Source organism: Octopus bimaculoides, chromosome 29 (assembly GCF_046866305.1).
Source record: "Octopus bimaculoides isolate indiv1 chromosome 29, ASM4686630v1, whole genome shotgun sequence".
Taxonomy (NCBI): domain Eukaryota; kingdom Metazoa; phylum Mollusca; class Cephalopoda; order Octopoda; family Octopodidae; genus Octopus; species Octopus bimaculoides.
Window position 1 is genome coordinate 9237850 of NC_142956.1, and position 13529 is coordinate 9251378.

The following is a 13529-nucleotide window of genomic DNA, read 5'->3' on the forward strand; positions in this document are numbered from 1 at the left end:
TAAACACACCAACATTGGTTGTCAATTGGAGGTGGGGACAAACACAGGCACAAAGACATACGCACATAGTTACACACACACACACATGTATATATGTATGACCTTTGGAAATATGCTGTGCTTGAGAAGGCCCAGCAAGCCAAGTGAGACCATAACCCGTGGCCTATGCCAGGGGTATAACCAGCCCACTTACGCGTACCTTTCCTTCATTGGACGCTAAACTCTGCTTGCGAAGACCTGTTGGGGCAAGTAAAATCGAAATCAAATTCGATGACTGGCATCTGTGCTAGTGGAGCGCTAAAAGCACCATCCGAGTATGATCGTTGCCAGAGCAGCTGACTGGCTTCCATGCCGGTGGCACATAAAAGGCTCCATTCAAGCATGATTGTTTCCAGCGTCACCTTACTGGCACTTGTGCCGGTGACATGTGAAAAAATATTCAAGCGAGGTCGTTGCCAGTGCTGCTGGACAGGCTCCTGTGCAGGTGGCACGTAAAAAACACCATTTTGAGCCTGGCCATTGCCAGTACCGCCTGACTGGCCCTCTAAAAGCACCCACTACGCTTTTGGAGTGGTTGGCGTTAGGAAGGGCATCCATCTGTAGAAACTCTGTCAGATCAGATTGGAGCCTGGTGCAGCCACCTGGTTCGCCAGTCCTCAGTCAAATCATCCAACCCATACCAGCATGGAAAGCGGATGTTAAACAATGATGATGATGATGATATACACACATGATGGGCTTCTTTCAGCTTCTGTCTACTAAATCAAATTACAAGGCTTTGGTCAGCTTGAAGCTACAGTAGAAGACACTTGCCCGAGGTGCCATGCTGTGGAACTGAACCCGGAACTATGTGGTTGAGAAGCAAGCTTCTTACCACACAGTCACAGCCATGACTGCATGTTAAAGAATTTTCTTTATCTTCTATTCGTTAGATTATATATATATATATCTATATATATCTATTTATATATATAAACATGAGTCATGTAACAGTCCATAAGTCAAGGAAAAGATGCATTTGCATATCTGTTGATAGAGTGGGAATATTATCTGAAAAGTACAGTATTATATGTCCATCATGACTGATCTTAGGAATCAGTTTTATGCAAAACTGATTGCTAAGATCATATAATATTGTATATCATCATCATCATCATCATCATCATCATCATCGTTTAACGTCCGCTTTCCATGCTAGCATGGGTTGGACGATTTGACTGAGGACTGGTGAAACCGGATGGCAACACCAGGCTCCAGTCTAATTTGGCAGAGTTTCTACAGCTGGATGCCCTTCCTAACGCCAACCACTCAGAGAGTGTAGTGGGTGCTTTTACGTGTCACCCGCACGAAAACGGCCACGCTCGAAATGGTGTCTTTTATGTGCCACCCGCACAAGCCAGTCCAGGGGCACTGGCAACGATCTCGCTCGAAAATACTATGGGAGCCAGTCAGGCGGTACTGGCAACGGCCATGCTCGAAATGGTGCATCTCATGTGCCACCCGCACAAGAGCCAGTCCAGGGGCAGGGGCAACGATCTTACTTGGCTTGCCGGGTCTTCTCAACCTGCACAAATATTTGTAGTTGTACATGTATGTACTGACATATAATTATACATATACATACATCATAGATTCACACACACACACACGCACACACGCACTCACACACTTCATCTTACCTTAACAATATCTTGTTGCAGGTAAATATATAACTTCCTCAGTTGCTTACTATGAGTTGTAGCAAGGGATGTCGTCTCCTTAGTAACAGCTGAAAGTGAGGACCAGAAGTGTACGTGGACAACTGCAGACTGGAAGTGGGCTTGAAACAGAGAAGACAAGAATTCAAAGACCTGGTGCCTGGCTGTGATATTGTGTCCTTCATACATGACACTGATGTTGTCAAAGGATATGGTGACGGGATGGACGACCTGGGGAAAATAAGAAGGAATACTTATACTACCACAACCACCACCACCACCACCACCACCACCACCACCACCACCATCATCATAATGATTATCATTGTTTTACATACTGATGTGACTTGGGCTGGTCAGTTTGGTCTGAGTCACATTTAGAATTACTTCCCGTCCAGATGAGTCAAAGAACCATACCTTACTTATGTGCTTCATTTGATTTGGTGTTAATTGCTGGCATGGACACTGTATTTCGTTATGCAACCATAATATATTAAACGTTTTCATAAGACAATACTGTGTTCTTCTGTGTTAGCAGTGCTATAATATCACGTGTTTAGGTTATCTCTACAGATTTTCTATAGAAATTATATCCAGTATTGATTTTGTTACACTGCTATATTTAATGGCAGTTTAAGCAATGTGCTTGTGGAGGAATAATGGGATGGATTGGAGCTGATGAAGAAACAAAAACATCGGAAATATGGCATATACACCTAGTACCCATTTTTCATCTTTGATCTCATTGTTGTTTACATCAGGTGTCTTGGATATGAACTGTCTTAACAAAATCAGTGCTGGCTATATCTGTAGAGACGTAATAGCATTGCTAACACAACAGAACACAGTATTGACACATAAAAATGTTTAATATATTTTGTAGTATACACAGACATGCAGGAAGTAAACAGACACCTTTAATTTTCAAAATTTCTGATCTAAGCATCTTAATGTTTTCAACGGTGTAGAATTTACAATGTAATTATTCTTTTTCATTCCAGGTGCCATTATATTAAACATTTGCAAAGAGTAACCATGCCACACACAAAAAATTCAGCAGAACTGTTAGATTTTCAAAGAATTTGTATTGTTGGGCAATCTGAGGCTGGTCTTAGCCAGCGAAAAATTGCTGAAACTCTTCAAATTCCTCTTGCTACTGTTAATAGAATTATAGTGCTATTCAAAAGCTAAGGAAAAGAATCAACAGATTCTCATCCCAACCAGCCCGGGCCCTCAGAAAGGAGGAGCAGCTAGAAGAAAACCTCTCCTTCAACCCATTAATATCAAATAAAAGATTTTGAAAATTAAAGGTGTCTATTTACTTCCTGCATGTATGTGTATATTATGGTTGCATAATGAAATACGATGTCTCTACAGGTCATTGATATTTATGTATCAATTTCCAGGAATGTATTTAATATGTAAAATTGGTATATTCAATAATGTTACACTGCTATATTTAGTGATTATTTAAGCAATTAGTTCATGGTTGGTTAATGGGTTAGATGGGTGCTGATAAAAGAACAAAAACTCCTGATATGTGGCATGTACGTCCATTGTCCATTTTTCATCTTTGGTCACATAGTTGTTTAGATTAGGCATCTCAGATATGAAACATTGTAACAAGTCAGTGCTGACTATAGTTTCTATCGAAAATCTATAGAGATCACCTTAACATGTGATTTAAGTGCATTTCTAACCCAGTAGAACACAGTATTGACTTATAAAAGTGTAGAGAGAAAAGGTTGCTGAAGAGGTCACAGATGTGTGACAAAAGATTTCCAGACAATGAACATAAGATAAAATAAAACAATAATAAATGAGTGAAGTATGAGTATATAGTACATGTGTTTATTTGGCAGGAAAAAACAAGAAAATGACCATCCCAAAACATAATGATATTGAAAATAATTTTTTTTTTCCAAACACTGATGGGGCATACATTTTTCAGGAAAATTAGAGTGGGGCCTGAGGGAAAATAGATTGGGAAACACTGTTCTATACTGTGTTTGCTCAAGACAACATGAACAAAAGGTTAAATGGATGAGAGAGCAAAAACAGAAGAGTAACTAAGATGAGTGGCTGGAAGGTACAAGAAAGTATGATGTGGAGACAGAGTGATTGGGATGAGAAGGTGAGAAAAAGCAGAGAGGCAATGTTGACCTTCATTATGGAAAAGATGATGATCATGTGTATTGGGTAGAGGATGGAGGGGCACTGAATGCAAGTAGGTACAATTTCATCACTTGTTACATTGGCAGTAGGGTACAGTGAGGGGAAGATATGTGATGGACAGGTTGAAAATTGGCAAGGCTGTGTGTGGATAAGAAGCTCACTCGGCAATCATATGGTTTCAGGTTCAGTCCACTGCACGACACCTCAGGGGAAGTGTCTTCTATTACAGCCCCAGGTTGATTAACACCTTGTGAATGAATACAATAAATGGAAACTGTGTAGAAGCCTGTCATATATATGTATGTGTGTGTGTGTGTGTATTCCCCACCCATCTTTGCTTGACAACTGGTATTAGTTTGTTTACATCCCCATCACTTAGTGGTTCAGAAAAAGAGACTGATAGAATAAGTATCAGACATTAAAAAATAAGTACTAGGGTTGATTTGTCCAACAAATGCAGTGGTTCTCAACTGGGGTCCACATGGCCCCTGGGGGTCCATATAAGATTTTGTAGTTAAAATTTATTTGCAATAAATTGCTTATACTTCTTCAATAACACAAAATATTTAAACAATTTTTCATAATATTTCTTTTCTAATATTTAATTATTATAATATGATGGGATTTTTTTAAACATCAAATGGCTATGGGGGCTCACCTGTGTAAAATAAGAATCAAAGGGGTTCATAGGTAAAAAATGGCTAAGAACTACTGAACTAAACCCTTCAAGAGTGTGCCCCAGCATGGTTGCAGGCCAATGACTGAAACAAGTAAAAGATAAAAGCATCATCCTTACAAAGGTCAGACGATACTGTGAATGTCTTTGTATCTCACCTGAGTGTCATGGGGGACAGTCTTAATGAGTTGGTTGAGTAAATGGATGACTTGTATCTTCAACAATAAGAGGCCTTCATTCATGTTCTGTAAAACCATCTCTAATTTTTCTAGAAACTTCTCATTCTGAATCAACAGTGATACAACTGGAAAAAAGAAATAAATTCTCATGTTTAGGGATGGTTGAGGAACGAAGGGTATAAAGAACAGAATAACCAAAGCTTGGAGAGCATTTTAAAATTTAAAAACAGTATGAAGAAGCAAAGGTATAGGCCACAAAATGAAGAAGTTGTTCAAGACATTGGTCTGACCAGTATTACTCTACGGATGTGAAAACTGGAAAGTGATAAAATTATAAGAAAGAACAACGAAAAGCTTCCAGTTCATATGCTTAAGGAGAATACATGACATCAAATGGTTATAAAGAGCCCAAAATGAGAAAATAATTCTGTTATTCTATTATTCCCATTCTAGACTACATCACTAACTGGTATTCTGTTGGTTATGATAATGAGGATTCTAGTTGATCTCATCAACAGAACAGTCTGCTCATGAAATTAACGTGCAAGTGACTGAGTACTCTACAGACATATGTACCCTTAATGCAGTTCTCAGGGAGATTTAGCGTGACACAGAGTGTGACAAAACGGGCCCTTTGAAATACTGGTACTACTCATTTTTGCCAGCTAAATGGAATGGAGCAACGTGAAATAAAGTGTCTTGCTCAAGGACACAATGTATCACTGGGAATCAAACTCATGACCTTACGGTTGTGAGCCGAATAGCCTGACCCCTCAGTAATGCACCTTCACACTACATTACTATACTACATATAATTAAACAGTGCATGTCAGAATGTGTAGTAAAGTCCTCTGTTACAATGTAACATATACTGTAGAACACAAACCATGTGATGTCTTACTGGTGCTTTCATGAAAGAAAATCCATGTTAGAGACATGGAATTCCATGCTTGCTGACGAGTGAATGGAAATTATACATAAACTAGACACAAGTGGAACAGGTCAAAGGGATATAACTCCATCTCATCCAGAAAGGGTTTCACTTCAAAGAATTTCATGAGTTTTTTCACAAGCTATGACAAAGATACTATTCATATCTCCATTAGTAAGGAAGTTATATGCCTCTGGCCTGAAGGTTTGATGAGTCGCTGGTATTGCTAAGAACATAATAGGTGTGAAACCAATAGTAACTTTCTGACTGACCATAACCAATGACTACGTTAAATACATACATACATATACGTGTGTGTGTGTGTGTGTGTGTGTGTGTGTGTGTGTATTCAACATGAAGCACCATTAATTCAGACACGATTTTTTCTCTCTTCACTTTTTACCCACCTCTCTCTCTCTCTCTGATGTCTCTCCTCATAACTTTCTGTAACAGAGCATAGGCTTGAAACATCAAAGACTTCTTTCATTTTCCCTGAGTGTCAGACTATAATAATAATACACCTTGTTTGTTGTTTCCTTACCTCTTCCTGTTTTTGTATGTTTTGTATATTTTTGAACCACACACACACACACACACATACACACGTATATATAATGTTGTACCTGGTCCTTCAGCCAACTATATGCATGCATAGATGCATTTAACCACAGCTGATCTGGAGCTAAACAACAGCAACAACAACTGTATCCACTTATACTAATCACTACACTACACATTTGATAATATATTCCTAGACATACTATGTCTATAAAATGGAATGATGACAGCTGAAACATCATAGATCATAGGTCAGCTGGATTAGGACTGAACTGGGGCTAAACTACAACAATAATAATTTTAATCCTTCATTTACCCCTATCGAATAATTCCTTCTAATTATAATCTTTTATCGTTTACATTTAACTTGTTTCAGTCATTAGACTGCGGCCATGCTGGAGCACCACCTTGAAGAATACTTTAGTTGAATGAATCAACCCCAGTACTTTTTTTTAAGCTTAGTACTTATTCTATCGGTCTCTTTTGCCAAACCAATAAGTTATAGGGACATAAACAAGCAGTGGTGAGGGACAAACAGACACAAATACATACTTCAATTTATCTATCTTGGAGAGATGAAAGTCAAAGTTGATCTCAGTGGGATTTGATCTAAGAATGCAGAGATCCAAATCAAATGCCACAAGGCATTTTGTTTGATGCTTTAACCCATATATGCCCATAAAAAAAAGGAAGTCTTAAAATGTCACTGTATTTAGATTAAACATTATGGTTAGCTTTCACAATCTGGAAGAGAAGGACAGTATGCAACTGTTAGCTACGAGTGTCAACTACCAACTGAACATTTCGTATGTTCAGTCAGATGTTACCCCGGCGAATTCATGTCCAAACAAGTGAAAGCAGGTTTTATGTTGCAAAAACACAACCAGGGGTATATATGGGTTTTAATCACTTCGAAATTATATTTCTGATCATAAAGGCAGTACTCCAGCATGGCCACAGTCAAAAGATCAAAACAAGTAAAAGAATAAAACTAATAGCAAGAAGGAAAATAATGTTTAATTTTGTATGCTTCCACTTTATTTATATTTGAAAAGTTTCCTCCTGCTTTTTTTAATTGCAGAGTCTTTGATCAGATCCTCAAAATTAATCTTAACCCATACATGCCCATAAACAAATGAAGTCTTACAATGTCACTGTATTTAGATTAAATGTTATGGTAAGCTTTCACAATCTGGAAGAGAAGGACAGTATGCAACTGTTAGCTACAAGTGTCAACTACCAACTGAACATTTCATTTATTCAGTCAGATGCTTCCCAGCGAGTTCATGTCCCAAAAAGTAGGAGAAGGTTTTACATTGCGAAAACACAACCAGGGGTATATACAGGTTAATGATTTTTCACCAATCCACTGCCTTTGAGACATTTGGTTTCTAAAATAAAGAAGGGTTCAGTTTGAATAGCATTTGAGCCACCAGTCAATCGGTCCTAAAAAATGGGCAAAAGTTTGTAAGTGATGCACTGGATCCGTCATGGAAACTCCTCTTTATGAAAGAAAAGACAGAATAGAATAAGCAGTCTCTGTATTTGATGACAAAAAGTGCATCAGCATATTAGATGCATTCTAATTTCAGCAGCACATATTCAGCGGGAAAAGGTTTTATTGTATTAAAGAATGTAGTAATTAAAGCAATCTAGCAGTAGATTACAAAACATTACAAATGTATTGTAGCTATAGCAGAAAACCTTACCCTATATCAATAATAAGCTAGCAAGTGCAGGCATAGCTGTGTGGTAAAATGTTTTCTTTCTGACCACATGGTTCCGGGTTCAGACCCACTGCATGGCACCTTAGGAGAGTGTCTTCTACTATAGCCTCAGGCAAACCAAAGCCTTGCGAGTGGATTTGGTGGATGGAAACTGAAAGAAGCCTGTTATATATATATATATATACATTTAATATATATTACTACCATTACATATCCTCCTCACATGAAACTAAACTAGATTATTACCTGTAAAATAATCTTTTTTTTTATATATACTAAAACACACCTACTGTATAACCGAACACATCAATATCCTTAGCTTTATTTATTTATTTTTTTGCTCTTCTCTTCCTCTGCTCATTTATCTCCCCTACATTTATTTATTTATTTTTTAAGTATACCTGTTTTATTTCCATTTGCAATTTAACTTTATAGACACAGCAAGTACATATACTATTTTAATTGTAATATTAACAACTGTCTTTCTGTTTTTACTTCTTTCTGCTTCATTCTTTTACTGTCAGTGTTTCTCCTTCCTTTCTTTTTGTATTTGTTGTTGGATCGTTCGTAAAGGTTCATAAGAGAAAGTAGGAGTTGAAAGGATTTGTAAAGGTAGTAAAAAGAGGAAATTAGATTTTATTAGGGAGGAAATGTTAATTTGTGTAGTTTTATGGATTTTATTCGTCATTAGGAGTTATTTTGACTAAAAAAACGGCGCTGTGACCTAACTTATTGTATTTAGAATATTAATTCCGATTCTTTAATCCAAGAAATTTGGAATTGTGTAAATGTATGAATTTTAAACATACACACACACACACAGAGAAAAATCTGCCTTTTATAGATAAGATACATATTACCTAAGATGATTTTTTATGCAAACACGAGTCCCTTATATATATCATATTCTATCTTTAACTCATTCTTATCCCTCTATTTCTCCTACCATTTATTTATGTTAACTATCTAGTATTGACTTCTTATATACCACTGCCTTACTAAACTTCATTCTTATGTATTCTCTATTAGTCAAGCAAATTGACCCCAGGGCTTATTCTATCGGTCTCTTTTGCCGAACTGCTAAGTTACGGAGATGTAAACAAACCAGCATCGGTTGTCAAGTGATGTTGGTGGAACAAACACAGACACAAACACACACACACATATATATACATATACATATACACGACGGACTTCTTTCAGTTTCCGTCTACCAAATCCACTCACAAGGCTTTGGTCGGCCCGAGGCAATAGTAGAAGGCACTTGCCGAAGGTGTCACGCAGTGGGATTGAACCCGGAACCGTGTGGTTGGTAAGCAAGCTACTTACCACATAGCCACTCCTACGCCTACAATATAGAAATTATTGTACAGAAATTTTTTTTAAAAACACATTATACTATGCGAGTGGATTTGGTTGACAGAAACTGAAAGAAGCCCGTCGTATATATGTATATATATATATATATCGATGTGTGTGTTTGTGTGTCTGTGTTTGTCCCCCCAACATCGCTTAACCGATGCTGGTGTGTTTACGTCCCCGTAACTTAGCGGTTTGGCAAAAAGAGACCGATAGAATAAGTACTAGGCTTACAAAGAATAAGTCCTGGGGTCGATTTGCTCGACTAAAGGCGGTGCTCCAGCATGGCCGCAGTCAAATGACTGAAACAAGTAAAAGAGTATGCAGTGATTTCAATGGTTAGCTCATCTTTTGATTCAAACCTAGGAGTGTCATTCTATTGGACATCTCTAATGCATATTTGCCCTACGCTACTTATTTGGAGATTAAATCTCTAATTTCCATACTCATCTATAGAGGGAACATTTATGATACCTCTTTACTTATATCTTCAAATATCTGTTATATATCCAACGTGGCTCTGGATCTAATGAATCTCCTAGATTCAATTTTTCTGCTATATTCCTTCTCAAGTTCTTTGTATTATGGTTTTTACTTCCTGCACTGAAAACTATGTTGATATGTAATTAATTTAATTTAATTCCATCATGAATTTACATTATTATTATATCTATGTATGAAACGATCGTCTGCAAAAGTTAAACTTCTTATATATTTTAACAACTTGTCTCTTCTATTTTTAACTAAATTGATGAGTTTTATGGGACTTCATTCCATAAATTCACCATATATTCTATACAAGTACTACTTTCATATCTTTGCAAATTTACGTCTTTAAATTCCCTGCAAAGTATGAAGAATCAACTTTATAAATCTTTTTTTGGAAACTTCCAAATTAAAGGACAAATCCACATTCAATCTTTATACACACCTCTCTCTCTCTCTATCTCTCTCTCTCTATATATATATATATATATATATATATATATATATATATATATATATATATATATATATGTATATAACGTCTATATATATGCGTGTGTGTGTTTGTCCCCACCCCCATCACTGCTTGACAACCAGTGTTGGTGTGTTTGCATCCCTGTAACTTAGCATTTCAGCAAAAGAGATCGATAGAATAAGTACCAAGCTTTAAAACAATAAGTAGTAGGGCTGATTTGTTTGATGATGAATTCTTCAAGGCGGTGCCCCAGCATGGCCAAAAATCTAATGACTGAAACAAGTAAAAGATTAAAAGATAACAGATTGTTGTGAAGTGCAGGTGTTGTTGCAATGGACTAACACCCAGCCCTCAAAATTGCTGGCCTGGTGCCTAAACTGGACACAATGAAAAAGAGGGGCTGATGTTTGTCTGTTTAAGAAGTCCTGGGATAAAGTACCCTCACAAATAGACCAAGGAGACAGTATCAGGGGTACTTACCATTGTTATTATTTGGCACACAGTTGAGTACGTGTTTGACTGCAAATGTGAGGTAACAGAATATTCTGTCGAACATTTTCTGGTGTTCTTTGTTGGAGATGTCCAGATGTACACACAGATTAACCACTGGAAAGAGGGAATGGCATGAAAACCATCAGCACTATCATCAATACCATCAACATCAACATTACCATTTTCATCCCATCATCACCAGCATTGCTACCATCATCATCATCATCACCATCATCTTCAGCATTGTTATCTTCACCATCATCATCACTACAGTATTACCGTCATCATCATCATCACCATCACCAGCTTTGCTACCTTCAACATCATCATAAGTTCTATCCAATGGAACACCTAAGGATGCTCCACTGGATTGGCCAATTTACATATTAAACACATTCCTGGCAGCTGTTATTTACATATTATTTGCAAGTAGGGACACCATATATTTTTATTCAACCATAATACGAGGTGGTATCAAAAAGTTCCAGGACTAATTATGTTTAATTAAAAGTAACTTATTTACCTAAGTTTTAACGTCAGCTCCTTTGAAATAGTTACCTTGTCCAGCAATACACTGGTCCCAGTGTTCCTGACACTTTTGGAATCTGGCCTGGAAGTCATTTTCCATAAGCGAGTCGAGGACCTTCTGTGATTCACTCTGGATTTCAACAATGGTATTAAAGCGGCAACTTTTGAGCTGCATTTTCATCTTAGGGAAGAGGTGGAAATCTGCAGGTGCTAAATCTGGCGAATGGGGTGGGTGCGGAGTTAACACTATGTTGTTTTTGGTGAGAAGTTCATGAGAGAGGAGAGCTCAGAGACAGAGTGCATTGTCATTGTGAAGAATCTAATTCTTCATGCTCCACAGAACCGGCCGCTTTTGCTGAATATCCTCCCTCAGATGCTTCAAAATGTTGCAGCAGAACTCTTGATTGACAGTCTGGCCGTGGATGGGTGGGTGGGGTTTGAATTCTTGATGCACAATACCACATTTCCGGTGACACTCATGGCAGGTCTTCCAGATCAGTCATCATCTTCCAAGGACATTCTTCTGCTTTTGAAGTACCCATGTCACTTGAAACATTATAGACAACCCATTGCCTCGTCACCGTAAGTTTCCCATAGCATGCTCAATGTCTCTGTTGTAGACTTCCCAAGTTTAATGCAAAATTTCATGTTTGCTCTTTGTTCCTGTCCATGGCAAAATCGCAGACCACAGCATACATGCGATCACAAAAGCACAAATTTCACAACTTGCAAAGTAAACACAACACTGTCACCCAGCACACTGCCTCATGAAGGTCACTACTAGCTCTCATTGTGCATGCAACCGTATATTGCAATCTGTTGGCGTGCTACAGAACTAGTCCAAGACCTTTTTGATACTATCTTCTATACTAACAAGGATATTAAATGCTTTCTAAGTCAACACCATGTCCTACTTCTTGTGTTAGCAGTGCAATACAATCACTTTTATGTTATCTCTACAGATTTTCTATAGAATTTAGAGCCAACACTGAAAGTTATGTAAACAGTGCAATGGTCGAGGGATCACTCAGCTCGTCCGTCGATGAAGAGTGCGGCTATCCGCGTAAACTGATGCGAATTGCAGGACTCGGTGAACACCTCGAACGCACATTGCGGCCCCGAGATCCCATCGTCCCAGGGCCCTGTCTGGTCGAGAGGTTTTTCTATAGGCGCAGGAGTGGTTGTGTGGTAAGTAGCTTGCTTACCACCCACATGGTTCTGGGTTCAGTCCCACTGCGTGGCACCTTGGGCAAGTGTCTTCTGCTATAGCCTTGGGCCGACCAAAGCCTTGTGAGTGGATTTGGTAGACAGAAACTGAAAGAAGCCCATCGTATATATATATGTATGTGTGTGTGTGTGTTTGTGCCCCCCCCCCCACCATCGCTTGACAACCGATGGTGGTGTGTTTACGTCCCCGTAACTTAGCGGTTCAGCAAAAGAGACCGATAGAATAAGTACTAGGCTTACAAAGAGTAAGTCCTGGGGTTGATTTGCTCGACTAAAGGCAGTGCTCCAGCATGACCGCAGTCAAATGACTGAAACAAGCAAAAGAGTAATGCAATTGAAGATATAGAAATAGGTAAAATAGTTGAGAAAATAGATGTATTCGTAGACAGATTGTCATAACTTTCAGTGTTGGCTTCATATTCTATAGAAAATCTGTAGAGATAACTTTAAAAAGTGATTGAATTGCAATGCTTACACAGATAGGACACAGTATTGACTTCAAACTGTATAATATACTCACTCTATTCATCAATATACAAATGCCCACTTTTTCCTGGCTCATGGATTCTTAGATTGTATTGCACTGCTAACACAAAAAGTAGGACATGGTATTGACTTAAACACACACAGACACATGTAGGTGCAGGAGTGACTGTGTAGTAAGAAGTTTGCTTCCCAACCACAAGGTTCCGGGTTCAGTCCCACTGTATAACACCTTGGTCAAGTGTCTTCTAATATAGCCTTAGGATATATATATATATATATATATATATATATATATATATATATATATATATATATATATTGTTGTACTTGGGGATGGTCATATTGCCAGTTTAGCCAATAAAAACACACGCACTGTATATTTGGTGTTAATTTTTTTTTTTTTTCAGCTTTATATTACATTAATCTTAATCTTAATCTTATTTCGGCCAGAGTTCTTTCGTCACACTTCTGTGACCTCATCAGTGGTCCTTTGTTTCCTTCTTTCTTATGTGTGTCTCACCTTGCTAACTATC

General features: G+C 37.9%; 1 protein-coding gene and 1 pseudogene across 3 annotated transcripts in view; one reads left to right on the forward strand and one right to left on the reverse strand.

The window, feature by feature from the left end:
* The window catches only part of LOC106878278 (uncharacterized), a 213508-nt gene that overhangs the window by 21703 nt on the left and 178276 nt on the right, over positions 1–13529 (reverse strand). For 2 of the 3 annotated variants that reach the window (XR_016238985.1, XM_089345480.1), the window contains exons 24-26: positions 10744–10869; positions 4707–4852; positions 1680–1928 (exon numbers count right to left, since the gene is read on the reverse strand). Coding sequence is in view for 2 of the 3 variants with exons in the window: in XM_089345480.1 (XP_089201606.1) it covers positions 1680–1928; positions 4707–4852; positions 10744–10869 (521 nt within the window). In the remaining variant the exon portion in view is untranslated. The remainder of the gene's footprint in view (positions 1–1679; positions 1929–4706; positions 4853–10743; positions 10870–13529) is intronic. The other variant, XM_089345481.1, reaches the window with a different exon arrangement.
* Positions 12291–12443, forward strand: LOC149130341 (5.8S ribosomal RNA; annotated as a pseudogene).